The sequence below is a fragment of the Myxocyprinus asiaticus genome, chromosome 41 (genome assembly GCF_019703515.2).
Source record: "Myxocyprinus asiaticus isolate MX2 ecotype Aquarium Trade chromosome 41, UBuf_Myxa_2, whole genome shotgun sequence".
NCBI lineage: Eukaryota > Metazoa > Chordata > Actinopteri > Cypriniformes > Catostomidae > Myxocyprinus > Myxocyprinus asiaticus.
In genome coordinates this window covers 16,041,060-16,068,217 of record NC_059384.1, presented here as the reverse complement: position 1 = coordinate 16,068,217, position 27,158 = coordinate 16,041,060, and the positions used below count along the sequence as shown (strand labels likewise).

Below are 27,158 nucleotides of genomic sequence, written 5' to 3'. Positions count from 1 at the left end.
CTGAGTTGTAGATGGCTGCACAAGTTTCCAAGTTGGATGTCCAACTTCAAGTAGTGTTCAATTTGCACTTTTCCAGGTAGGAAGTTGGATGCTCAAACTGTCCGAGTTGAATGGAATGCAGCATCAGTGTGCAGAGACAAATATAAGTAAGTAATTCATAGATTGATTTCTCTTAAAAGTGTTAACACTGTGACTCTGTGTCTTTAATAAAACATTGCTTTGCTTGCTTGAACATCCCAACACCAATGGCGTAAGTTTTGGGCAAGACTATCTGTTTGTTGACCACTGGAAGACAGGTGGAGTGTTTTGGAAACCTGTTTCAAAACATAATTTTTGTATTTCCATTTGGTGCTGCTAGTGGCACAGAAATTAAATGCTGCAGCTTTAATGAACTATTTGTGCATGTTTGTACAGTATACATCCATTTATGACAAACACACACCAATGTTGATGGCCGTCTCCTGCTTGTCTCCAGTTAGAACCCAGATCTTGATGTCGGCTTTCATGAGTGTTGCAATGGTTTCTGGGACTCCTGCTTGCAGGCGATCTTCTATTGCAGTTGCACCCAACAAAAGCAGGTTCTGTGTGAGAAACAGAGATGACAAATTAAATAAAGGGGAAGAAAACTAGATTGTAACATTTTCAGAAGAAAATATGAGTGGTGCTTAATACTGATCTGTTTCTCACCCACACCTATCATATTGCTTCTTAAGACATGGATTAAACCACTGGAGGCATATGGATTACTTTTATGTGGCCTTTATGTGATTTTTGGAGGTTCAAAGTTCTGGTCACCATTCACTTGCATTGTAAGGACCAAAAAGCTGAGATATTCTTCTAAATGTCATGACATCATGCAGCACATTTGGTTACAAGATGTGACGAGAACCAATGAGGTTTGAAATTATCGACGTAGCACCACATTTGTTTTAAGCGCTTCAATCATTAAGCACTTAAGGTATGGCAAATAAACCCTGTGAAGACTTTTTTTAATTACTCTGTGTTCCACGGAAGAAAGTCATATGGGTTTGGAACAACATAAGGGTGAGTAAATGATGACAGAATGTTCATTTTTTGGCAAACTATTCCTTCACTACTTTGGGCTAGGGATTTGTTTAAATCCCTGCCTCTAATTATGAGCAATAATAATAGTGATGCTTGTCTTAGCAAGCAAAACTAAAGCGGCCACACACATACAGACATACAGAAACTCAGTAACCACATCCAAGTAAGGCAACTGACAACCTGAAACCAACATATTTCACACCACCTTCATCTTTCCTCTCCATAATCACCCACTCCACCAGTTTCTTTTCCCACTCTCTCTAATAACTTATGTCTTTCCCCAGTTTCAGTATCTGTATGAGGGACAATATTTGGAGAGTTTTTCTAGTGTATTTATGTGTGTCTGCAGAGGTCACACAGCAGTGTTGTTGACTCTGGTTTTATGGGGCTTTTGGCAGGCTGGTGTAGGTAATTATCCTCACTATGGTATACCAACTCCTCCTCAAACTACTAATCTGGGCCAGAGACCTGAAACACACAAAACCCAACAAACTCCATTTTCACTGCTCCATATAACAGTGTCTGTGTCCTGGGGCTTAGATCTCTGATCAGTGCATTTGGAGCACACTACAGAGTATTCCAGTCTGATGGGAAGACAAAGAGGCATGTACAGGTTAATGAGAGAATAACAGAGCACCACCTCCTGCACTATATGAGTTGCCTGCTTAAAATGTAATGCTTCAGTGCCACCTGTTGTCCACTCAGATCATTGCAGCAAGGGCACTGCCTCATACAAGAGATCCAAGCCTTGTTTGTCTATTGACATGAATTATGGCACACTGCAGCTTATTCTGTTCAAGCAGCAACAATTTAGATAGTATGTAGGCGTCTAACTGATATAACAATGGCCAAATATTTTCTGACTTTTATATTTACAATTTAGGGATTGGTAAATCTGAAATTAGATATAACTCTAAGAACCAAGCAAAATGGCATCTCGTTTAATATTTAGACATCTTTCAAAAATTAAATGTCATGTATCTCACAAACATGGAAAATCTAGTGATCTTCTATTGAAACGTGTAGAAGCCAGCCAATCAGGTTGGAACTGCCGATTTCAGCCAGTTCTTGCTATTTTTGTTTGTAATGTGCATCAGATGATCTGTCCCAGCTGTGTAAAATGCGAATTACATACTTTATTGACCCTTGTTCAAATATAATAACTGTTCTCAAGTGATACGCATGGCTTATATTAACCCTATAATATAAGTTTTGTTTTGCATCTGTAGACAAAATCTATAAATATACTGTATATATATATATATATTAGTGCTGTCAGTCAATAAAAAAATTTAAATCACAATTAATCACATAACTTTTGTAGTTAATCGCAATTAATCACATATTTTAAAAGTGCTGAAATTTGACCCTTTATTTTGACCCTTCTTTTTTTTATTTAAAAATGTTTTTATTTAACATTTTTTACAATGAAATGTAAACATGTATGTATATATATATATATATATATATATATATATATATATATATATATAAAAAAATCAACATTTAAACCCCACAACCCCCCTCCCCGACCCCCCCCAAAAAAACAACCCTGTGGACATATACATACATACATATACAAACATAAATACATATACATATATATACACATACATACATACATACACACACATAATAATCATACAAACTATAATACATTACTCTCTCCACACCCCACCCGAGAGCCCTCCAAAAACTCCAAATACCTGCCCCATTTCCGAGCAAACTTATCCAAGCCACCCCGTCTTCTAGATGACACCTCCTCATAAGCTGCCACCCTCCCCACCTCCGTGCACCACTCCGGATATGGGGGTGCACCAGCTGACCTCCAACCCCTCAAAATAACCTGCCTGGCGATCATCACACAAGTCAGAACCCAGTTCTCTATATGGCCATCCCCCACATCGATGACCCCCCCCATCGCCCAGAACACAAAGTATGGGGCAAAACGAAACCTGAACCTTCGACCAGAATTTCTGGATCTTGACACACCACCAAAAAACATGGGCCATGTCTCCATCCTCCGATTGGCATCTCCAGCAGGTGGGTGTGTCTTTAAGACCAAGCCTTTACAGTCTAGAGGGGGTCCAATAAAATCTATGCAAAATTTTGAATTGTATAAGACGCACCCTTGCATCACTAGATGCAGACTTAACATTTTTAAGAATCTTAGCTCACACTCCTTCCTCCAATGCCAAGTTGAAATCTTTCTCCCATAGTCTCTTGAGAGAAGTTAAGGCTCCGTCACCCAGACTCTGAATTAACAGGGAGTAGTACACTGATGCCTCATGACCTTTTCCAAAAGCCGCAATCACCTCTCCCAAAGCATCTGCCTCCTTAGGGGGATGTGTGCTACTCCCAAAAATAGTGCAAAGCAGGTGGCGCAGTTGTAAATACCTATAAAACTGAGGTCTGGGGATCCCAAAATGTTGGACCAAGTTTTCAAACGATCTCAACACATCACTTTCATATAGGTCACCGAGTGTAGCAACCCCCCTCACAATTCATTCCGGCCAACAAAAAGGAGACTTGCCAATACACAGTCTTGGGTTTTGCCATATGCTCGAGGCAGCATTTAAATAAGTGTCCAATTTAAACAATCTGGACACTTTAGTCCATACTGAGTGTAAATGCGAAATAATGGGGTGTAACTTAACTTTTCCGATTAGTTTGATAGAGATACTTTGTAATGGCAAAATAGGGGCAAGAACTGCCTGTTCAATAACAAACCAGGGAGGGGCTCTCTCAGGTGGGAGTGACCAATGAGCCAAATGTCTGAGACTGAACGCATAGTAATAAAACAAAATCTTGGGAAGGCCTAGCCCTCCTTTGTCTATCGGCCTATGTAACTTATTAAAATGCAATCTGGGACGTTTACCATTCCAAATGAAGGACTTCGCTATGCTGTCAAATTCCTTGAAATAAGAGAGGGGGACATCTACAGGGAGACATTGTAGCAGGTAGTTAAATTTTGGAATACAATTCATTTTAATAACATTAACCTTCCCAATCATCGATAAATGTAATGAAGCCCACCTGCTGACATCACTCGAAAACATTTTTATTAAAGGGTCAAAATTAACACTAACTAAATCAGACAAATTTGCTGGGAATAAAATCCCCAAATACTTAATGCCCTGTTTGGGCCACTGGAAGGCACCCGGCTGGAAAGCCGTTACTGGACAGTACGCTGTCAGAGACAAAGCTTCGGATTTAGCCCAGTTGACTTTGTATCCTGAGAACTTGGAAAAGGAATTAATAGTTCTGTAGAGGCAAGGCAAAGATCTAGTAGGTTCAGAGAGAAATAATAAAATATCATCTGCGTAAAGCAGAAGCTTATGCGGCACACCTCCCGCCACCACCCCTGGAAAATCATCCTCCTTTCTTATCGCAGCTGCTAATGGTTCCAGGGCAAGACAGAACAATAATGGGGAAAGAGGGCAACCCTGCCAAGTGCCCCTATTCAAAGTAAAATAATCTGAGATTAATCCATTTGTTTGTACCGCTGCTACCGGGTGTCTATAAAGTAACTTAATCCAACCAATAAATGTACTCCCGAACCCGTATATTTCCAAAATCTTATAAAGATAATCCCATTCTACCATATCAAATGCCTTTTCGGCATCAAGTGATATGGCAGCGATTGGAGATTGATCATTCACTACTGACCACATGATATTGATGAGACGCCTGATGTTATCAGAAGAGCTGCGGCCCCGAATAAACCCCACCTGATCTATATGTATAAGTGATGTCATAACTTTACTTAATCGATTAGCCAAAATTTTTGACAATATTTTTACATCTAGTTGGATCAGGGAAATTGGACGGTAACTTTTACACTCGTTTGGATCTTTGTCCTTTTTAAGAATCAGACTGATCCGGGCTTGTGTCATGGTTGGAGGAAGTTTTCCGTTCTTTAATGATTCAGTATCAACTTCTAACAAAAGTGGAGCCAGTTCTGTAGCATAGGATCTAAAAAATTCTGCGGCAAAACCATCTGGCCCCGGAGCCTTGCTAGTAGGTAGGGACTTAATTACCTCATCAAGCTCCTCCAGGGTTATCTCAGAATCAAGAGAATTTTTTTGCTCAATCGTCAGTTTAGGAAGATCTAATGGTTCCACAAAGTTTCTAATATCTTCATCAGTAGATGAAGACGTGGAACTATAAAGATCAATATAGAACTCTTTAAAGGCATTATTAATATCAATGGCTGAGGTAAATATTTCACCACCAGCAGATTTCACTGAGGGAATGGTAGAAAAAGACTCTCTCTGCTTTATATATCTAGCCAAAAGCTTCCCTGCTTTATCACCTGACTCAAAGTATGACTGTCTTGCCCTGAATAACCAAACCTCCACTTTCCGCGACAAAATAGTATTATATCTATATTTCAGTCAGGTCAATTATCTGAGGCCATCAGCTGACATATGGCGCTTCAGCTCTGCCTCGGCACTTTTAATATTTCCTTCCAACTCCACAAGATCTCGTGCTTTGGATTTTTTGATGAATGAGGCATACTGTATGATCCGGCCCCTATGAACCGCTTTAAGTGCCTCCCAAGCCACACCCACAGAGGATACTGAGGACCAGTTGGTCTCCATATAAACACTGATTTCAGTCTTTAACATTTGTTGGAAATCAGGATTTTGCAGAAGGGATACATTAAGGCGCCAACTATATGATTTCTTTTTCTCTATATGTGGCATCACCTCTAAACTCACCAGGGCATGATCTGAGACTAAAATGTTTCCAATTGAGCAATCAACAACAGATGAAATGAGGGATTTGGATATTTAAAAAAAAATCTATTCTGGAATAAATCTTATGGACTGATGAAAAAAATTTATAGTCCCTACCAGATGTGTTCAAAAGTCTCCAAATATACGAAAGACCAAGATTTTTACACGTCCTGTGAAGCGTCAGTGTTGCTCTAGAGGGCTTACACACTTTTGCTTCACTATGATCAAGGATTGAGTCCATCAAAAGATTAAAGTCTCCTCCCAATATTATATCATGAAAGGGTGCCAGCGGTTTGCAACATCCCTTCAAGATCTATAAAAAAGCCCTGATCATCAGCGTTAGGTGCGTAAATATTAGCCAAAATCAACCTTTGCCCTTGAATTTCAGCTAAAACAATAATTACTCTTCCTAATTTATCTTTAATCTGCTTGAGACATTTGAATTGTAGATATTTATTTACCAATATAATGACTCCCTTGCTCTTACTTGTGCCAGTACTAAAGAAAACATGTCCACCCCATATCTTCCCAAATTTTTCAGCTTCCTGCGGGGAGAGATGTGTTTCTTGAAGAAACACTATATCATATTTCTTACGTTTAAGAAAAGTAATAACCTTCCTTCTTTTTATGGGGTGCCCCAACCTATTCACATTCCATGTGGATAGAGATAGTACACTCATATTAACTTTTGACATTTTGATATAGTAGAAAAAATAAATTGTGTGCCAAAAACAAAATTATGAAGACCACATTCCCCATTAGTGAAACAATCAAACCCCGAACATCCCCCCGAACAAAACAAACAGAAAAAAGTAAAACGTGCGCATTAACCCCATGCACGACAGCGCCAACCGGCGACAGTACCTCTAAACTCAAAATGTCCATGAACGCCCACGAGTCCCTACGACAACTTTGCCATCCGATTGCTCAATTTTGCCTCACGAATTGTGAGGCAAAATTACATAACAGAAAATACTTTGTGAAATAAACCCAGTCAATAGGAAGAATGAAAACAAATAATGTGTATATTCATTCACAGAACTGTCTCAAAGGTGTGATCTTCCACAAAACAAATTCCAGCTGATATAAAACTATTCAGATTCCTCGGACAGACAAACGAATGTTCAGTGAGCTGGCTGTTATGAGTTCAGCGGATGACGTAATCATTCCAATGTCTCGTAAAAAAAACTCAACAAAACAAACTACAGCCAGCAGGAAGAATAAGCACGAAGAACGAACAGATGAATCAACAGCTGTTCCAAAGGAATGTTATTCAACAGAACAAGCTCCAGCTGCTAGGCGGAACCAATACAAAAAGAAACAAAACCAGCATCCCGGTTCCCCAGATGATCGAGTCAATTCACTCAGAGGCTGCATAAAAGTATATACCATGACTTACACAATCCGTCAGCTTTATAAAAGACATCCTTTGTGTGAGCATGTAGATATTTTGCGGTCATCCATAGTGTCCACTCTCAATCTGTCCGGGAACTTAAATGCAAAAGTTTAAGGAAAGTGTTATTCACAAAACAAGCTCCAGCCGCACGGCGGAGCCAACGCAAAAAACCTAAAATGTCGCCCAGCTTCCTCAAGAGTTAGTACAGCGAGTCAGGCCCACTCGCACGAGAAACAACCAATGGTTTACTCAGACACTGATTCTATAAAAGATATTGCCTGATTTGGACATGTGAATACTTTGCGACCGACCGTTTCTATTCTCAGTTTGGCAGGAAACATTAGAGCAAACGAGATCTTTTTCTGATGTAAGAGTTTCTTACATTCCTTGAACCGATCGCGTTTCTCTCTTGTCGAACTCGCAAAGTCTGGGAACAAGAAAATATTATGGTTCTTCCAAGAAAGCTTCCCTTTGCTCCTCGCCTGGCGCAACACAAGATCTTTATCGGATGATCTCAGAAATCTGGCCAGAATCGATCGGGGCCTTTCTCCCTCAGCAGATCTTCGAGCCGGCACTCTGTGAGCTCGCTCGATTTCCAGCTTGTGGCCTGTTATGTCGAGCAGACTCGGGAAAAACTCATCTAGGAATTTCACCATATCTCTGCCCTCCTCATGCTCAGGAATTCCAACAATTCGAACGTTATTCCTGCGGTTTCTATTCTCAAGATCTTCGAGCTTTTCAAGGAGATGTTCCAGATCAACTTTGGTCGCAGGCGGATTAGCGGTTAATTTCCTCTCCGAAGATTCCAGAAAATTATTCGTTTTTCAACAACAGTCACTCTTGTAGCTAACTCAGAGAATTTTGTTTCCATCGTTGTAATCGATCGACGTATTACAGCGAGATCCTCCAAGTCAGCAAGAATCTTCGTCAACATCACCGACATGTTGGACAACTGACGCTGGATCACCTATCCCGCCGCGCCATCCAAATCGAGTCCCCGGTCTGTAGGCCTGTCGGGGCTTTCATCCTGAACACGTAAGTGTCTTTTAATGTCTCCAGAGCCCAAGGATTTTGACTTCTTTGCCATGTTTTGCAACAAAGGGCAAATGTGCAACTGGGTGTATCAAATTTTACCAGATTATAACATGAGAATAATCGAAAATTCAGCAAAGTGCGCAGAGCTCGTCGCTCATACATCCGCTCCTTGCATGGCGTCACATGACCCCCCCATTATTTTTTATTTTAGTAAATAAAACAAAACAATATGTAACAATACAATGCTTTATTAACATTTTCCAAACAAAGCCTTCCAAAATATGAACATAGAAATGCACTAAAATATCACCAATTCAAGTAACATTAAGTGTTTCCCAAAGCCTAAGTGGGAGTTTGAATAACTGAAAGAACTTGTCCCCACATAGGTTGCATATTCATTGCAATGGGCATTAAATCCCTTAAACTCTCACCCTCCACAATATTAATCTGCCAGTAGATTGTGGCTATCCACTTTGTTACAGCAATTGTGAAGCTACATTCATGATTCGTTTAAAGGCGGCAACGTCAGCGTCAAATGGCGCTTTGAACTCACCATGAAAAGCGCTTGCAAACAAACACACTTACCGAGGCTGGAAAATACTTGATTTCTAACACAAGTACAATCTAGTGTTGCTTTGTACATCAAATAGAGCTAAGAGCTCCTTTCTCCATCATTTTAACACTGACTGGGAAGTGCTGTCAGAGATTCTTTTATTTACTGAGATAACAACCTCTGCAGCTCTATCATAGGAGAGAGTGTAAAGGTCAACAACCGTGTTAAGACAGTACCCCCATAGAATGTCTATGGGACCACCGCGTTATGCTGTTTTATGCTAAGCTTGTAGACTTTTGTTATTTAAGTTTCTCTTAGCCCATACATGCCACAGTAATAAATCTTGGGGTATCTTAAAGAGATAGTTCAACCAAAAATTTTAATTCTCTCATCATTTACTCATCCTCATACCACCCCAATGACTTCTGTCTTCTGTGGAATACAAACAAAGATTTTTAGAAGAATATCTCAGCTCTGTAGGTTTTCATTTGAACATACCAACGCACTTATGTCACTCGAGAGGCTGCGTGAACTCGGTCCTCTCATGAATGCGCATTGGAGAGCGACCTTTCACCCTTCTGTTAGGTAAGCATTGCTTACCTTGCTTATATGGACGGCAAGTCTGTATATATAATTTATTTATTTCTATTTTTGGTGCTTCCAACCTTCACACGATATGCTGATACCATCTCAACATTCAAGAACCTGCTGAAAACACATCTGTTCTGTGAGCACTTAACCAATCCACACTAATTGCCCTTACTATTGAACTTAACTTGCATTTAATGTATATATATATATATATATATATATACACACACACACAGTGCCTTGCAAAAGTATTCAGACCCCTGACCAATTATCTCATATTACTGAATTACAAATGGTGCAATGAAATTTATCACATTATATCACATTTTCTGGATAAAAAAACCATTGTTGAAGGATCACTGGTCAGGCTGTGAATCTGAAGGAAAATGAAGACCAAAGAGCATTCCACAAAAGTTAAGAGATAAAGTAATAAAATGCATAGATTAGGGAAAGGGTACAAAATATTATCCAAATGTTTAGATATCCCAGTGAGCACAGTTGGACCAATAATCAGGAAGTGGAAGCTGCACCACACCACACAGGCACTGCCAAGAAAAGGCCGTCCCTCAAAACTCAGCGTTCTAACATAAAGGAGACTTGTGAGAGAAGCCAAAGAGAGGCCAACAATCACTTTGAAGGAGATACAGAGTTCAGTGGCTGGGAGTGGAGTAATGGTGCACCAGTCAACCATATCAAGAGCACTGCATAATGCTGACCTGTATGGGAGTGTGGCAAGAAAGAAGCCGTTACTCAAAAAGTACCATCTGAAAGCATGTCTGGAGTTTACCAGAAAGCATGTGAGTGACCCAGCTGCGATGTGGGAGGTTTTGTGGTCAGATGAGACCAAGACCAAGAGCTTTTTGGCTAAAACTCAAAGAGCTATGTGTGGCGCAAACCTAACACTTCCTATGCCTCAAGACACACCATCCCTACAGTGAAGTATGGTGGTGGCAGCATCATGATGTGGGGATGCTTCTCATCAGCAGGGACTGGGCATCTTGTCAGAATTGAAGGAAGAATGGATGGAGCAAAATACAGGGAAATACTGCAAGAGAACCTGCTTTAGTCCGCTAAAAAACTGAAGCTTGGGAGGAAATTCAACTTTCAGCATCACAATGATCCCAAGCACAAGACAACATTGGAGTGGCTCAAGAACAAAAAATAAATGTCCTACAGTGGCCCAGTCAAAGTCCTGATCTCAATCCTATTGAGAATCTGTGGCACTATTTGAAAATTGCAGTCCACAAGCGTCACCCAACCAACCTGAACAACCTGGAGCAAATCTGCTGAGAAGAATGGGCCAACATCACTTCTTCACTCTACATATGTACCCCAAAAGACTTAAAGCAGTTATTGCAGCAAAAGGTGGCTCGACCAAATATTAATGTGTGGGAGTTGATTACTTATGCAAGCAAGATATTTCAGTTTTTTATTTTTCATAAAAATATTTCCCAACAAAAAAACAATGTCACCTTACAATAATTCATTTTGAGTTTCAGTGTTTTAAAATAAAATGTCAATCAGAATGAAATTTCAGTGTACCATTTGTAATTTGGTAATAAGAGAGAATTGGTCAGGGGTCTGAATATTTTTGCAATGCACTGTATATACTAGGCATGTAACGATACACACGTTTCACGATATGATACGATACAATACGGAAAAGAAAAACAGCCCCCACAAATGTTTAACTCAAACATATTCAAGGATTCAACATAAATGTCTTTTAAATCATAAATGACACAACAGTGTGGTGACACTGGCAACAAAAAGTAGAGCTCTATAATAAAGTAAATTAAACAATAGAACTGCATTTATTCAGTTTGACTGTAATGAGAAAAATGAATATGACCTCACAATTTTCATGTTTTTCTTGAGAAAAATGTTTGTCTACACTCAAGTAATTTATATTTGTATATCACTTTTCACAATACACATTGTTTCAAAGCAGCTTTATAGACAATCATGCCTTAATGTCTTAAAGCCCCCAGTGATCAAGCTGAAGTGACTATAGCACGGAAAAAACATCTTTCTATGTTATTAGTGATGAAAGAAAATATTTTTTACGATATATGTACATAATCCAATATTATTTAGCGTCTTGAGCAAAACATTATTGGCACACGTAATTATTTTGGCCTCTTCCCACGTTTCATGTTGCATGTAAGCTTATAACATGTGCGCAAGTGTTGTGCTCATACTTGTTTACATTTCGACTTCAAAACCAGAGAATAATAAGTGCCATGTTATCGCGGGTTTCTTACGTTGTCAGATTTTTGAATAAGCTTGTTTTTGTTACTTACGAGCTTCTTGATCAGTGTCATGCTCCATGTCCTCTGGAGAGGCTGGCTGTTAAATGCAACTTTGCTGCAGCTGCTGTTTCTGCACCGCAAATCCACCGATTTACACGGTGATGTCGGCGTAATAACGCCAGGACATGACACCGTTGTTTGGCAAATTCGACAAGCTGTAACGCTGCAATCTACTTGACGTTTGCCATTTATGTTCTCGCCTATGTACTGTGGATTTGTTACTCTGTTTTCCTGTGAGCGCTCGGCACCTGCTAAATGACTAAATGTAAATGTAAAACAATTAGTATCATATGTTTTTATGCACCAAACACTATATTGACATTGAAAAAGTGAAATTTAATTGTATTTTTTTGCTGGGTCTCAGGAGGTTATAGTAGGATGACCTCATAATAGCTTGTAATGTAAAACAATCAAATATTTATAATAACAGAGTAGGCTACATACACTCACTAAGCATTTTCTTAGGAACACTACACTAATACAGGGTAAGGTCTCACTTTGCTCTCAAAACAGCCTCAAAACGTGGCATGAATTCCACAAACTGTTGGAAACATTCCTCTGAGATTCTGGTCCATGTTGACATGATTGCATCACGCAATTTCTGCAGATTTGTAAGCATTCGTGCTGCAAATCTCCCATTCTACCACATCCCAAAATTGTTTTATTGGATTCAGATCCGGTGACCAGGAAGGCATTATCATGCTTTAAGGAGCCATTATAAGATGGGTATATTGTGGCCATGAAGAGATGCATGTGGTCAGCAACAATACTCAAATAGGCTGTGGCATTCAAGCGATGATTGGTATTAACGGGCCCAAAGTGAGCCAAGAAAACATTCCCCACACCATTACAATTGATGATGTAGATGCTTTAGAAAATCATGTATCAAATATGATATGCACGGCTTTGTAGGGTCAAGTACCTTCTCTATGAGTTCGTAGCATTCCTCCAGTTTCTGAGCTCTGTCCTTCAGCACTGTGCTAACCCGACTGTACTCCCTCAGCCATTCCTGATACGCCCCCTCCTCTAGATCCACATATGCAAAACAGAGCGTCCGCAGCCCTGCACATGGACAAACACACAAAAATACATGTTAATAAAGGAAGAAGGGGAGAACAAAAACATAAAAAACCCTTCAATTTTGATGAAATCTTCACCTTCTGTTGCAAACTGCTCCAAGTGGATCACAGTCAGGTCTTTATGCTGTGACGCCTCATGCAGACGCTCAAATATCACATTATCCTATAATACAAGCATGAAATCATCAAATTGCCATATAGTCGTAAACATTTGACTAGGCATCGCTAGCATTACATGTAACATCCAAAAGGCATGAATAATTATGTGCAAATCCTAACATGTGTAAGCACTGTATATGGTCTTTGCTTTAATTATGTGGATGTGCGTGCGTTTATGAATCTCTCACCGCTCCCTTGCAGTACAGTCGCAGTTTGCCTGTAGGTGTTCTGACAATTACTGACATCCGTTTGCGGTTGCTGCCAAAAATTAGAAACAAAGTGAACCACCATTTAGAGGGTTATTTTGTTATATTACAGACTTTTAGTTTGCATGTGGTATAAGTAAACTCCTTCACGCAGGTCTACATGTAACATTGTGAGAGTTTACAGCTGGTGCCTACCTGGAAAATTCTAGAACATTTAGCAGCTCATAAGACTGTTCTTTTCCTCTCTGAGGAACATAAACAAGAAATTTACACATCTAACAATGAAACAATCAAAACTTTGGTTGATTTTTAAAGATGAAAACACACACTAACCGCCTCTATGATGACTGAATGGGGTGTTCTTGCAGTAAAAACAAAACCCAAACTTTTGGCACCTTTAACCAGCGCTCCTTCATCTGAGAACAGATTTGTATTAATACTTGTAATATTAACTGTGGCATGTAATTCAAGTTGAATATTGAGCGGAAATTACAAAACACATGTCATAATAAAGTATTAGAAAAAAAATAAACATAATATGGTTTGACAAAAATGTTCTTCTGGATAAAAATCTGGGACATATCAAAGTACTTTTCCTTTTTGTAAATAGCCAATAGCTATTTAGTTAACGTCACAACCCAGCAAAACCATCATTTGCTTCTTGCAATAACTAGAAGCAGGTGTTATTTGTAATTTATGGGGAGGGGACATTCTCCTTTGAGAGATCATTTTATTGGACAAAAATATCTAATGTGCAAGATGAGTCATCAATATTTTTGGTGAATTTTTCCACAGAAGAAAGACTTTTAAATGCATATACTGTATACTGTATGCTAAAAGTTAGTAAAATATTATTGAGTACACTAGCATAATGATGGCCTCAAAATCTAAAAGATATCGAATAAAAGTCACAAAACCCCAATTTTGAATTCATGGTGTTTGATAATTAAAAGTTTTACATTTAAATGGTTAACTTGTGAATCAAACTGAAGGTGCAGCTTTAAATATTCATAAGCAAACTAGTAATGAGAAGAAGGTTGTGATACCTGGTGAAGAGGCCTGGAAGATAATTTGGTTTTCTTCTCGCTCTGGAACAACAGTATGGCAAACAGCCATCATGGTTAAAAACTCACATATCTGAGGGGAAGTGGGCTATAAAGAAAGAGAGATGGACACATTTTCATCATAAACACTCATAATACACAGAAATATTGGGTTTTAATATCTAACTGCTTTACAAAAACTAACATGGTTCCTCTCAATGTTCTGAATAAGAGCTGGATCATCAAACTCTGTTGAATTATGACTTGAAGAGGGAAGGTGACTGAAAAAAGTGAGAGAGAAAATTAGATAGCACATATAATATAATATAATGACACACATTATCCTCTTAGACTTCAGAAGAATTTGTTCAATTACAGGACTGAAATAGAATGAGCCATTTCTGACCTAAAGTCCTCCATGGATCGATCACAGTCCAAGTCTGGGAAGTGCCTGGAGACAGAGTTATAGATAAGTGGCCTCACACCCAAATATCAACAAAAAGCAACAGATCAATGCATGCTAATAAAGCCAGAACCATGCAGAGCACAGAGATAATGCATGTTTATTGATGTATGAAAGTAACTGAACACTATAAGTACCCATATGTAACTCCAGCTATTGTGCACTTTTTAAAATGCATGATGTTGCAAGTGAGAGTGCCGGTCTTGTCTGAAAATAGATATTTCACCTGAGAAAAACAGAGAGAGGAAGAGAATGAGAGATAACTAAGAGAGTACTGCAACTGAGAAAGAAAAAAAAACATTAGTAAGATGGAAAAGAGTTAATGATAAGAGTTTTCTTACTTGGCCAAGTTCTTCATTCAGATTGGATGTTCGTGCCATGGCAGGAGTGTCTGTCTCAGAGTAATACATCTCAACATCCTGCAAACACACATAAAGAACATAAAGCATATTATTTTCACCACACACTATATCTCTCTCTCACACACATTTACTTATGTGAAAGTATCATTTACCTAAATGAAGGACATAACATAGACTTCTACTGTTTTTATATAATGCTAATAATATTTATTAGCAAACCCTAACCCAAAAACTACAAGAAAACTTTTGGCCTGTTTATAATTTTAAAGTACATTATTTGCATTTGTTATAAATTGATTTTGCAATTGAGGAAACAATTGGGAGACAAAAGTCCCAAAATATAGCTAAGTATGTACACACACACATACACACACACACATTCAGCATCAGTCTTACCCAGTTGATAAAGAGAGCCTGTGTAAATTTAACCACTTCCAGTGTGACCAATAGGCTTATGGGGATCAGGTTATTATAGAGGATGATGAAGGTCAGCAGATTGTACCAGAAGTTCAGGGAGATGTCACCTATATATACACACACACACACACGCACACGCAGTGTATATATATATATATATATACAACCAGATAAGCTTGTTTTATAAAATATAACATAATATGCAACTTTATCGAAGTATATGTTGTTTAGTTAAACTTTGCTAAAAAGTGAAAAGGTGCTAACAAATACAACATCATTTAACACATCTACAAGGTGTGAAAAGGAAAAGCAAAGGCAAGTGAGTGTTTGTCTGTGTGTATACCTGCACGAGAAAGGTACCAGCAAGCCTCATCCGTGTGCTGTTCATTCCATATGGCGGCACCAATGGAGCTGACCAGAGCCATGACCAAAAGAATGCAGAACAGAACAAGAATCTGCATGTTTGTCACACATTCCACATTGGAGCGTTTCAGTGGAGCTTTAGTGGAATTCTATAAAATAGAGATTATATATAATGCTCATAATATGCTTACAAAAATTACTGAAGCAGTCATTAAAGCTGTATTTAACATATCATAAGAGAAGGTGTAACAACAAATGCAACATGTTTAAATACAATATACACATAGATGCATATTACTATTTACATATATAGTGACTCCAATAATATGTTTTAATTAGGGCTGTCTACACAATAACATTAAAAGAATTACTTGATTTGCTGATTGATTAATCAGATTAATCACATATATATATATATATATATATATATGTACTAAGAATAAAGGTAATTTAGAATATAATAATTAAAAATATTACAAATATACAGTACTGTACAAACGTTTTAGGCAATCGTGAAAAATGTAGCACAGTAAAGATATCTTTAAAAATAATGCCATAAATAGTTTTAATTTATCAATTAACGTCATACAAAGTCCAGTAAACATAAAAAGAAGCTAAATCAATATTTGGTGTGACCAACTTTGCCTTCAAAAGAGCACCAATTCTCCTAGGTACACCTGGACACAGTTTTTCTTGGTTGTTGACAGATAGGATGTTCCAAGCTTCTTGGAGAATTCACCACAGTTCTTCTATCTATTTACGATGTTGCAGTTGCTTCTGTCTCTTCATGTAATCTCAGACTGACTCGATGTTCAGTTGGGGTGTCTTTGGGGGACATGCAATATGTTGCAGGGCTCCCTGTTCTTCTATTCTATTTTATTCTATTTGCAAAAGGAATGTTTGGGAGTCTAACATCTATATTTCCTATTTACATATTTCCTAAAGCTGAAGATATAAATAACCATCTTAAGACAAATGCTTTTGTGAAACATCTTATAAGACTTTTGCAAAGTACTGTAATTCAGATAATTCCAATGCATTACATCATATTTTGGCAAATGTAGAGCATTTACACAATACAAAAAGTGGTTTTAAAAGTACAAATATTGTTTTGTTTTTTTATTTACATACCATTTAACATTACCCAGTTATTGGCCTACCTCCCTCTGCTCTTTTTATTGTTAGTCTATGTATTCATGCGTCAGACGGACACCTTTGGAGGGTCTAACTTCGGTTGCATCGCGTCTCACTCAGGGATGCAAACTCATGAGAGGTGAAAAAGGTGAGAAAGTCATAGCAGGTTTTCCAGATGTATATTTTCAGTTGATTTGTTTGTTGTATTTAAAGCTTTTTGTTTTATTTAAAGCTGTTTGTAAGTGTTTAAACTTAAAGTAACCTTTCAAGTGAATTTAATAAGTAAAATGTAGAAAATGTTACAGAATAATTTGGGCAAATTAGCTTCAGAAAAGATGACTTTAGCTGAAAGGTGAGAAGTTTGAGTCTCTAGTCATACTCGCTGTTTATTTTAGGACGCTGTGTCATGGTAAACATAGTTTTAAACTTTTAAAAAACACATCTCGAGATTCTGGCATTCTGTTGTGCTCAGTCCAGCAGTCTTTTAGCGCAAAAGCGTGTCTGTCTGTGGAAAGTTGAGCTGCCTGTTGCTCTCATTGGTTTGACAAGGCGTGTTGCCAGTACAGCTGGAGCGCTGACTGCCCCCTACTGCAAAAAGGTGGTATATCAAGCTTGGATTGCTCTGATGGTAGGAACATTACTTATTACGGAATTTACTTACAGGTTGGGGGCATGATTAATTGTGTATTAATTGTAATTTTTAATGCATTATTTTTCATTTCATTATTGGCACTAAATTAACACGTTAAATCGAAAGCCTAGTTTAAATCTATAGAGGTATTAAATTAGTGCTGTCTCAGGAATTTCAGATGGTTTTACCATTAAATTTGTGTACCAAAGATCCGATTATGATTATGAGTACTGTGGCAGAACCATGGTACAGCAATGGTATCTGATGGTATTACCATGGCACTTTGATATATACCATGATACTGAATGCCTAGAATATTCATGCAACATTGTATTTACGTGGTACTCCAAGGTACTTCAAAGAATACCATGGTACTACGATGGTACAAATGTCCAAAAAAATGGTAGTACCTTGGTACTTTCAACAACCTTATCTTTGACAATGCTACAGATTAATATGATTTCAAGTGAAGGTTAAAAAAAAATGTATATCACACTTACTTGCATGAGTTTGGAATCATGTCCAGTGTAGACTACAATTCCCACAACCCACTGAGTGTTCCTGAGCTGGGCACCTCGTAACAGCACCTGGTCTGGCCCAAGTGGAGCTGGGCTGTAGTATAAAACAGCTAATTATCAGTGTGTGTGTGCACATGTGTATGTGTGGAAAAACAATATTAGTGAGTTTACATACTTGTGGTTATCAAGGCGCAGTGTTCCAGTGAAGTCATACAGATGTCTGTTTGGCCCCTCACATTCTAGTCGACCAGATAAAGCCATCAGTTCCTCCAGAGACTGAACACTAGCTGTGAGAGAGAGACCCTATAACACAAACACACACACACACATTCTGCAATGAGCATGTTATATTCTACTGTCTCAGTATATACAGCTCAAAACAGATAAAGTACATGAAACACACAAACATAATGTTTGTTAAGATTCATGACTTTAGTGATGTGCAGCTGACCTGTCGGATCTTCAGGTTGGTCTCTCCATCTAAGTTGGATGTTTCAGTATAACACATGGCCTGAGGTTCACTGTGAGAACAACAGCAGTACGATTTAAATACAACAGCAGCACACAATTATAAACATAATACAGACAAAAAACAAACTACTTGAAATCCAAACTGACAATTTAGACTGAATGTCTAAAAATCTGATTTTAATTGGATTTCAAACGACATATGAAGACAACAAACAACTAAATGGATATGAGTCGGATATGCCAAAACATCTGATTTTGCTGCCTGTCTGAACAAAGCTACAGAGTACCTGAAACATTTTCTCAGTAGCTAAATTATCACCAAACCACTCGTAAAATACTTCTTATATCTTACATAGGTATAAATCTAGATACAGCACAAACACAACACAACGAACCCCACAGATACACACACAAACACACACTATGGTGCTGACCTGGAGGACACTATGACCATGTCAGCTGGGAGATGCTGCCCATTGGTCACCTTGACTATGTCTCCCACTGCCACCTAGTGGGCAGGTGCAGCATTGGAACAGCATAAGGAGGGAGAAAATGAGATTGAGAAAGAGACAATAGTGCATGAAACAAAGAGTGGTGTGCAAAAATCAAGAGGAGAGAGTAAAGAAAGAGCTGGGGAGACATGAACTGAAATAAGCAGCAGAATAAAAACAGTTTGCACAATGTCAGAAATGAAAGCATCATTGAACAACAAGAGTAGAAAAGGAGGTGAAGTGGGATAAGAAAGAAGAGATGGAAAGAGAGAAGTTGAGGGTTACCTGCTTCCATATTATGGTCTGCCATGCTCCGTTACGCAGAACTGGAAAATGATGACATTATCAGAAAAACTCTTCCCATGAGCGTACAAACACACACAATTACACGCACACTATATGAATCTAATAGTCAACCTGTTGTCTTCTTCTTGTTCACTGTATTGTCTGCTTTGTGTCTTTTCTGTAAGAACAAGACATATGACACCTGATCAGCATTAATCATCTAAAATGTCAACTGCATTTTAATGACAATGCATTTATCCAGTGTTGTCAAAACACGGTCAAGTCTGTGATCTAAACAGTCAATCCAGTGCTTAGGAGCAGAATACTCACATAATCCTCAATGATCTCTTTGATCCCAGCTACTGTCAGAATAAAGATAAGTGGCACCAGCGTTGTGTAGCGACCCGTTGGTGAGACATCAGGGATTTGCTGCATTTGAAAATGTACACAGATCACTACTTAGGTGCTGAAATGACGTGCTTTATGTTTCAAGTGCTGATAAACAGTTGCATCTATTATTTAAAATAAAAATTGATTAGATAGTAAAAAGAGTGTCTGAATTAATGAGTAAACAAAACAAGATGAAGAAAGTTTTGAGCTATTTGGGTGAATCTCACAAAGAAATATCTGGGTCATATTTACCTTAAAATCAAAACAAAGAAATGTAAATTATATTTTGCTTAAATAAAATGAAAAAATTTTTAGGGCCATTATGATTTTTAACATTGTGAAGTTATTTTCATAACAACTGAGCACGTTTTCCATAAAAAATGCTCATAACTGTAATGCAAAAAAATCTTATTCTCATTTCTATAATTCTCATTATTGTAATACAGTAGTGAAAATCATTGTATCTGGACACTGTTTTTTTTTTTTTTTTGGATTAAATCAGCATGAATAGAGTACAACAAATACTACCATGATGTGTACGTACAAAGGTATTTCACAATATAAAAAATATATATATATATTTTTCACATTACAGTAATGACAATGACAATTTTTGCATTACAGTAGGCTACTAAGAATTGAGGGAGGAGTGTTTAAATGTGCTTAACTGTTATTAAAAAAATGTCATAATGCATAATGATCTTAAAGAAATAGTTCACCCAAAAATGAAAATTCTCTCATCATTTACTCACCCTCATGCCATCCCATATGTGTATGACTTTCTTTTTTCTGCACAATACAAATGAAGATTTTAAAATAATCTCAGCTCTGTAGGTCCATACAATATAAGTCAATGGTGACCAAAACTTTGAAGCTCTAAAAAGCACATAAAGGCAGCATAAAATTAATCAATATGGCTTCAATGGTTTAATACATGTCTTCTGAAGCGATCCAGTCGGTTTTGGATGAGAACACACCAAAAAATAACTCCTTTTTTCACTATAAATCGTGAAATCTGCAGTCTTCTTGGAGATCATGATTCCAAGCGTGATTACATTATGCGTCACTATGCATCAAGCACTAGGAAGTGTAATCAAGCTTGAAATCATTCCTAGTGACTGCAATGGAAAGATGTACAGTGAAAAAGGTGTTACATTTTGGTCTGTTCTCACCCAAAACCGATTTAATCGCTTCAGAAGACATGGATTAAACCACTGGAGTCATATGGATTACTTTGAAGCTCCAAAATGCACATAAAGGCAGCATAAATGATTTGGTCACCATTAACTTGCATTGTATGGACCTACAGAGCTGAGATATTCTTCTAAAGATCTTCATTTAAAACAGGATTTTAAAGATGGGACTCCTTGTGTCTCTCCCTAGGTGGAAGGATTAACACAGTTAAGATGACTGTTCTTCTAAAATTTTTATATCTTTTCCAGTGTCTTCCAATCTTACTCACAGTCTTTTTTTAACAATCTAAATGCTCAGATTACAGCTTTTGTCTGGAATAAAAAGCGCCCCAGGGTAACGGACAGAGTATTACAAAGACCTCGCAAATTCGGGGGTATGGCACTTCCAAATTTTCTATACTATTACTGGTTAGCAAATATTAGGGCAATACTATACTGGATAAAAGAAGATACTACAGCCAGTTGGGCAATAATGGAAAGAACATCCATTCAGTTCAACCCCTTATCAGTATTATGTACCAAGCTGCCATTAGCACATTCTGTGTCTAGTTTCACATCCTGTCCAGTTGTGTTGCACTCTATTAAGATCTGGTACCAAATCAGGCGTCATTTTGCACTTTACAACCTTCCATTTGCCACACCAGTAATGGAAAAACCATATGTTCACTCCATCCGTAATAGATGCAGCGTTTGATATATGGTCTAAAAATGGCATCACATCACTATATGATCTCTATATGGATGGAACATTTGCCTCTTTTGAACAGTTGGTTCAGAAATTCACTATCCCGAAGACACACTTCTATAGATATTTACAACTTCGAAGTTTTGTGACCTCTCATTCCAGTTGCTTCCCCTCTTGCCCTCCCCAATCTCTCATAGACTCTGTTCTTGAGCAAAAAATTGAGGTAAAACAGTCTATAAGTAAAATGTATGAACTACTTAATATATATAACCTCGCAGCTTTAGACTCTTTAAAACAAAAATGGGGAAAAGATATGGATGAGCAAATATCAGATGATACATGGCACAAAGCAATCCAAAGAATATATTCATCCTCTATCAGTCTTAGGCATACAGTTATTCAGTTCAAAATTATACATCGGCACCATTGGTCTAAGGCTAGATTGGCTAAGATCAGGAGCGATCTTGATCCTACATGTGACCGATGCAAACAATTGACAGCCACTTTATATCATATGTTCTGGTCATGTCCGAAGCTATTCAACTATTGGGGTTCGATCTTTGAGACTTTTTCAAAAATGTTTGGTCAATCGATTGCTCCAATAATGTCTACCACAGTATTTGGAGTAATTAGTCAGGATGCTAACTTAAGCAGATCCCAGTCTGATGTTATCACTTTTTGTTCACTTCTTGCCAGAAGGTTAATTTTATGTAAATGGAAAGACTCTTCCCCTCCAACATATGGACACTGGATTAAGGACGTTTTGTATCATGTACAGTTGGAGAAAATCCGATATTCCATGAAAGGATCAACTTGGAGATTCTTTACCACTTGGTAACCATTTTTAATTTTTGTGGAAAATATGGAAGCTGAAGAACTGGACTGAATGTATGCTATGTACATATGAATGTATGTAAGCTTGTTTTTGTTTTTTTACCAACATATTGTGCATGTTTATCTTTGTAGGATTCTTTTGACTGGTCTGGCTGTTGTTGGTTCTAATTTATTTTTATTTTTTAAATTTTTTTTTGTTTTTTTTTGTTAAGTATAAGAGTTATGATACATCTGTTACATACTTACATTTTTCTTGTTTTATCAATAAAAAGACCTTGATGAGAGAATTTTCAATTTGGGTGAACTAATCTTTTAAAAATAGGCATTTATTTTTTAATTTCTTTCTTTTGATTGTGGAGTGAAATATGGGCCGACATTTCTTGACGGTTTTCATAAGATTCGCCCATTTAGCTTGTAGTCTGTTTGATGCATGACTAGCCTAACAGGTTAGATCAATGTACACTTTGAGTGTATAGTGACTCAAAGTGGATGAGAGTGTCATAGTGGACCACTTCCAAACAGAGTCCATCCATTTCAGAAATGGATATGTAGGCAAATGATGGAAGTCAGTACAAGCAGTTTAGATCCTCAGATATCCCCAATGAAATGGCTCAAAATGACACTTATGTGTCACTTTGTGTAATAAATACACTTTGAGGTTCTCAGGACAAAGACGAGGCAGTATTGTATGGTGCGAGTGTGTTTGTGTGCCAAGGGTCATACCTGCATGAGAGCGATGAAGAGGAAGAAAGCATTAGCTGCTCGTCTGATCTGTTCATACAGGAAGCGCGGCAGGAAGGTAAGGATTCCGTATTTAGCTGTGCTGGAAAGGTAAAAGGGACAATTTACATTATATCTCTTTAGTGAGCAATCTTTCACCCCAGTTTTAACTTTTTTAGAATGTCTATATATACGGTCTGGGCCATTACAGCACTAATTTAGGATTAGCTCCACTCAAGTTTTGTGAAAAAAGCATTTCCAAGTGTTTTGATAGAAGCCAGTACCAACCTGCTTTTAATGCCTGACACATTACTGGCCAATGCATTTAAATTTAGATAAACAATCCCAAAATAAATGTCTGGGCTGTTTGGATGGATGTTTCTCTCTGTTTTAGTCAATTATTTTTATTGATCAAACTGTAAGTAGCTCTTGAATAGCTGATTGCAGCAGTAAATGCTTTGCGGTCAATAAAATAGCTGTTAAGAAACCCTAAAATTTACCTCAGGGACAACATATTTGCTTCCATCCCAAGACTGTCTATCTGAATCTAAACATGAGTCAGTAAGAATCTGTTTGTGTGGGAGTGTGTTTGGAGCCGCATGGGAGGCATGTACTGTTTAAATCCAAGCATAGGCACATTCCAAGGATTTTCACAGCATTCTAGATATAGTTCACCCAAAAAGGAAAATTCTGTCATCATTTACTCACACTCATGTTGTTCCAAATCTGTATGACTTTCTTTTTTACAGTGGAACACAAAAGAAGATGTCAAACAGAATGTTAATTCACTTTTGAAAGAAAGTTATATGGATTATGAGGGTGAGCAAAATATTTATGAGTGAACTAACCCTTTAATGCACTGTTTCTATACAACAACATGTGTACTTGTGTGAGCACGAGTATGTTTCTGGTTCTCTTTGCAAACATGACACCCTTCTGGGCTCACTGGAAACGAGTTCACAGCCTAACACACTCCGTGCAACCCACACTACAGCCTCAGTGGCTGACCTGGAAGTACGGCGGGCTATCGTTGACATCAAAGATCACCTGAGACCATTCATACGATCCCCTTCATTAACATTTAGTGGTCTAATAACACACATACAGTAACCCACACCACCATGACTATGCTGTATAGTATTTGGGAATACCCTAAAAGACTGATGTGGATGATATAACTGCCATGCCTGCCTGAATGATCCCTGGCATTGGCCCAAACTTTTGTGTGCTGCTGGATTTGTCGCTCTGGTTACTCTGTGATTGACAGTTGACCAGTTGATGCCAATGTTATGGGAAGTAGAAACCGGTTTGTAAATAAAAAATGAGGATTAAGGAAGAAGAAAGAGATCTGAATAAATCTAATAATAATTTCCACTGCTCCAGACAACAGAGGCATTATGCAGAGAGGTTGATGAGCGGAAGGTCAGATCTAAATTCGAGCTGTTGATTCTTGAAATTAGCCAATGACAAATGCAGATCTGGGGTTCCAGGCCAGCCTTAATGTTGTTACAGGATCCAAAATAAAGCCTTTTAGAGCAAAATCCAATCTTCATAATGGCAGATCGAAAAAGTGTGTGATAGTCTATGTGTCAATACTGAGAGGTTCTGTCTGAGCTTTTATGTGAGTTTTTTTGTGTGTAGGGTACTATAAATCATTGGCAAGCACCCCTTCACTAATATGAAAATGATCTAGCATTCAAATCTAACAGGCTTATTATGGTATTTGTATTGAGCGAACATCTCAAACATGAGATGAAGCGACCTTGCCAGTCAGTGAGCATGTTTAGTGAGTTTTAATCCATAATAGTGGAGCTAGACAGTTGTGGCCCTCAAGCAGTGTCTGCACCTTTAAATGTAAGGCTTTTGTTTTCTTTGCGGGGTAAACACTGTAGTTAAGACAAAACGCAAGAATGGAAGGGCTCGTTGTCTGGAAATAAACCATCTTCTCTTACTGGATAGACTCAGCAGAGGGGAACCTTATAAACAATACGTCCAGAGATTGCCCAAGGTGGCCCAAATGACACGGTGGGAGAGGGTTTGGGCATTTGTCTGTTTGAGAGACTGACTGGAATGGGAGAAGTGATACGTGTAGTCTATCTCTCCACGCCTGCTTTTGACCGTACACCAGCTAGGTAAACTCTCCTGTCACAGGTCATATTCATAAAAATTCAGTCATCATTAGAATTTTACTGCATATGGCTCCTTATCCAGAAACGAATCTCGTATACAAGCAAACTGACATAAGGGCTAGTGTACAGGTCGATATGACAAGTCTTTATTAGAGACTTTCAAGGACTGGGCCACTTTGGAGACCTCATGATGACCAAAAAGCCTTTTTTGCAGGAATTGAAGATGAACTCTGGCTAAGCACAGCCCATTATATGACCTTGGTGTACTCTCAGGAAATCTTTGATGGAGTACTTCACTTAATGGAGGCTATTCGCTCACTCAAGATGTACAGTACTTGCATAAAGCTAGCATGGAATTCCCTGAGGGCAATACTTTTCTTAGTTTAAATTAAGTATTTTACAATTAATCTATAAGTATTTCTGGCTAATAAATATGATCTGTGTTGAAACAGCTGCATCCTTACTGAGTCATAAAACACAGTTAGAATATTGTGTGTAAATTAATAATTAATGGGTGACACTTTACAATAAGGTTCCATTCGTTAACATTAGTTAATGCATTAGATATCATGAACTAACAATGAACAATACATTTTTACAGCATTTATTCATCTTTGTTAATGCTAGTTAATAAAAATACAGTTGTTCATTGTTAGTTCATGTAAGTTCATAGTGCATTAACTAATGTTAACTAACAGAACTTTGATTTAAAAAAACATATTAGTATATGTTGAAATTAACATTAACCAAGATTAATAAATGCTTAAAGGATTAGTTCACCCAAAAATTACAATTCTCTCATGATTTATGCACCTTTAAGCCATCACAGATATGTATGTAATTCCCTCTTCAGCAGAACTGAAATGAAGATTTTTATAAGCACATTTCTGCTCTGTATGTCCATACAATGCAACTGAATGGGTGCCATCAGGTTGCTGGCTGTTTGACAGTCCAAAAGGCATATTTAGGCAGCATAAAATAATCCACATGGCTCCAGTCGATCAATTAATGTCTTCTGAAGCAAATCATGCTTATAAAAATCTTCATTTTGGTTCTGCTGAAGAAAGAAATTCATAAACATCTGGGATCTTTAAAGATGAGTCAAGTATATCAATAAGTATTGTTCATTGTTAGTTCATGTTAACTAATGTTGTTAACTAATGTTAATAAATGGAACCTATTTTGTAAAGTGTTACCAATTAAAGCAATAACAGGTACAACAAAATGTAAGAACATACTGTTGTGGGAAAAAAAACTGCAAAAGAGAACTATAGGAAACTGACAACTCCCTAAAAGAAGAGTAAAATTGATGCATGGATGGCCGGTAGTGATGGATTAGGCATTTACGTTTGGTTCTATCTAGTAAATATGACTTGATATATATATATATATATATATATATATATATATATATATATATATATATATATATATATATATATATATATATATATATAGTTATTAGGCTAAATCTTTTACAAATCACAAGCCAGAAATTTGGATACAGGCAGCAAATTACAATAATAAGGTTACATTTGTTAACATTATTTAATGCATTAGGTCTCATTAACAAACAATGAACAATTTATAACAGCATTTATTAATCTTTATTAATGTTAGTTAATAAAAATACAATTGTTAGTTCATGTTAGTTCATAGTGCATTAACTAATGTAAACATATACAACTTTTGATTTTTTTAAATGTATTACTATATGTTGAAATTAATATAAAAAAAGATGATAATAATAATACATGTTTTAAAAGTATTTTTCATTGTTAGTTCATGTTAACTAATGTTGTTAACTAATCTTAACAAATAGAACCTTATTGTAAAGTGTCACAAGATCTTTGTTTTGTTTCTGTTTTCTCTCTCTCTCTCTCTCTCTCTC

General features: G+C 37.4%; 1 protein-coding gene across 7 annotated transcripts in view; it reads right to left on the bottom strand.

The window, feature by feature from the left end:
- The window catches only part of LOC127431439 (phospholipid-transporting ATPase IB-like), a 102,219-nt gene that overhangs the window by 44,654 nt on the left and 30,407 nt on the right, over positions 1 to 27,158 (bottom strand). For 5 of the 7 annotated variants that reach the window (XM_051681829.1, XM_051681825.1, XM_051681826.1 and 2 more), the window contains 21 exons: positions 23,142 to 23,241; positions 19,647 to 19,745; positions 19,449 to 19,494; positions 19,317 to 19,357; positions 18,975 to 19,048; positions 18,521 to 18,590; positions 18,245 to 18,372; positions 18,052 to 18,163; positions 15,767 to 15,935; positions 15,403 to 15,530; positions 14,986 to 15,063; positions 14,782 to 14,870; positions 14,588 to 14,632; positions 14,387 to 14,462; positions 14,185 to 14,290; positions 13,472 to 13,554; positions 13,334 to 13,383; positions 13,121 to 13,190; positions 12,852 to 12,936; positions 12,617 to 12,756; positions 443 to 581 (listed from right to left, as the gene is read on the bottom strand). In XM_051681829.1, the coding sequence (XP_051537789.1) occupies positions 443 to 581; positions 12,617 to 12,756; positions 12,852 to 12,936; positions 13,121 to 13,190; positions 13,334 to 13,383; positions 13,472 to 13,554; positions 14,185 to 14,290; positions 14,387 to 14,462; positions 14,588 to 14,632; positions 14,782 to 14,870; positions 14,986 to 15,063; positions 15,403 to 15,530; positions 15,767 to 15,935; positions 18,052 to 18,163; positions 18,245 to 18,372; positions 18,521 to 18,590; positions 18,975 to 19,048; positions 19,317 to 19,357; positions 19,449 to 19,494; positions 19,647 to 19,745; positions 23,142 to 23,241 (1,928 nt within the window). Of the gene's footprint in view, positions 1 to 442; positions 582 to 12,616; positions 12,757 to 12,851; positions 12,937 to 13,120; positions 13,191 to 13,333; positions 13,384 to 13,471; positions 13,555 to 14,184; positions 14,291 to 14,386; positions 14,463 to 14,587; positions 14,633 to 14,781; positions 14,871 to 14,985; positions 15,064 to 15,402; positions 15,531 to 15,766; positions 15,936 to 18,051; positions 18,164 to 18,244; positions 18,373 to 18,520; positions 18,591 to 18,974; positions 19,049 to 19,316; positions 19,358 to 19,448; positions 19,495 to 19,646; positions 19,746 to 20,458; positions 20,590 to 23,141; positions 23,242 to 27,158 lie in introns of those variants that run through there. The other 2 variants (XM_051681830.1, XM_051681831.1) reach the window with 2 other exon arrangements.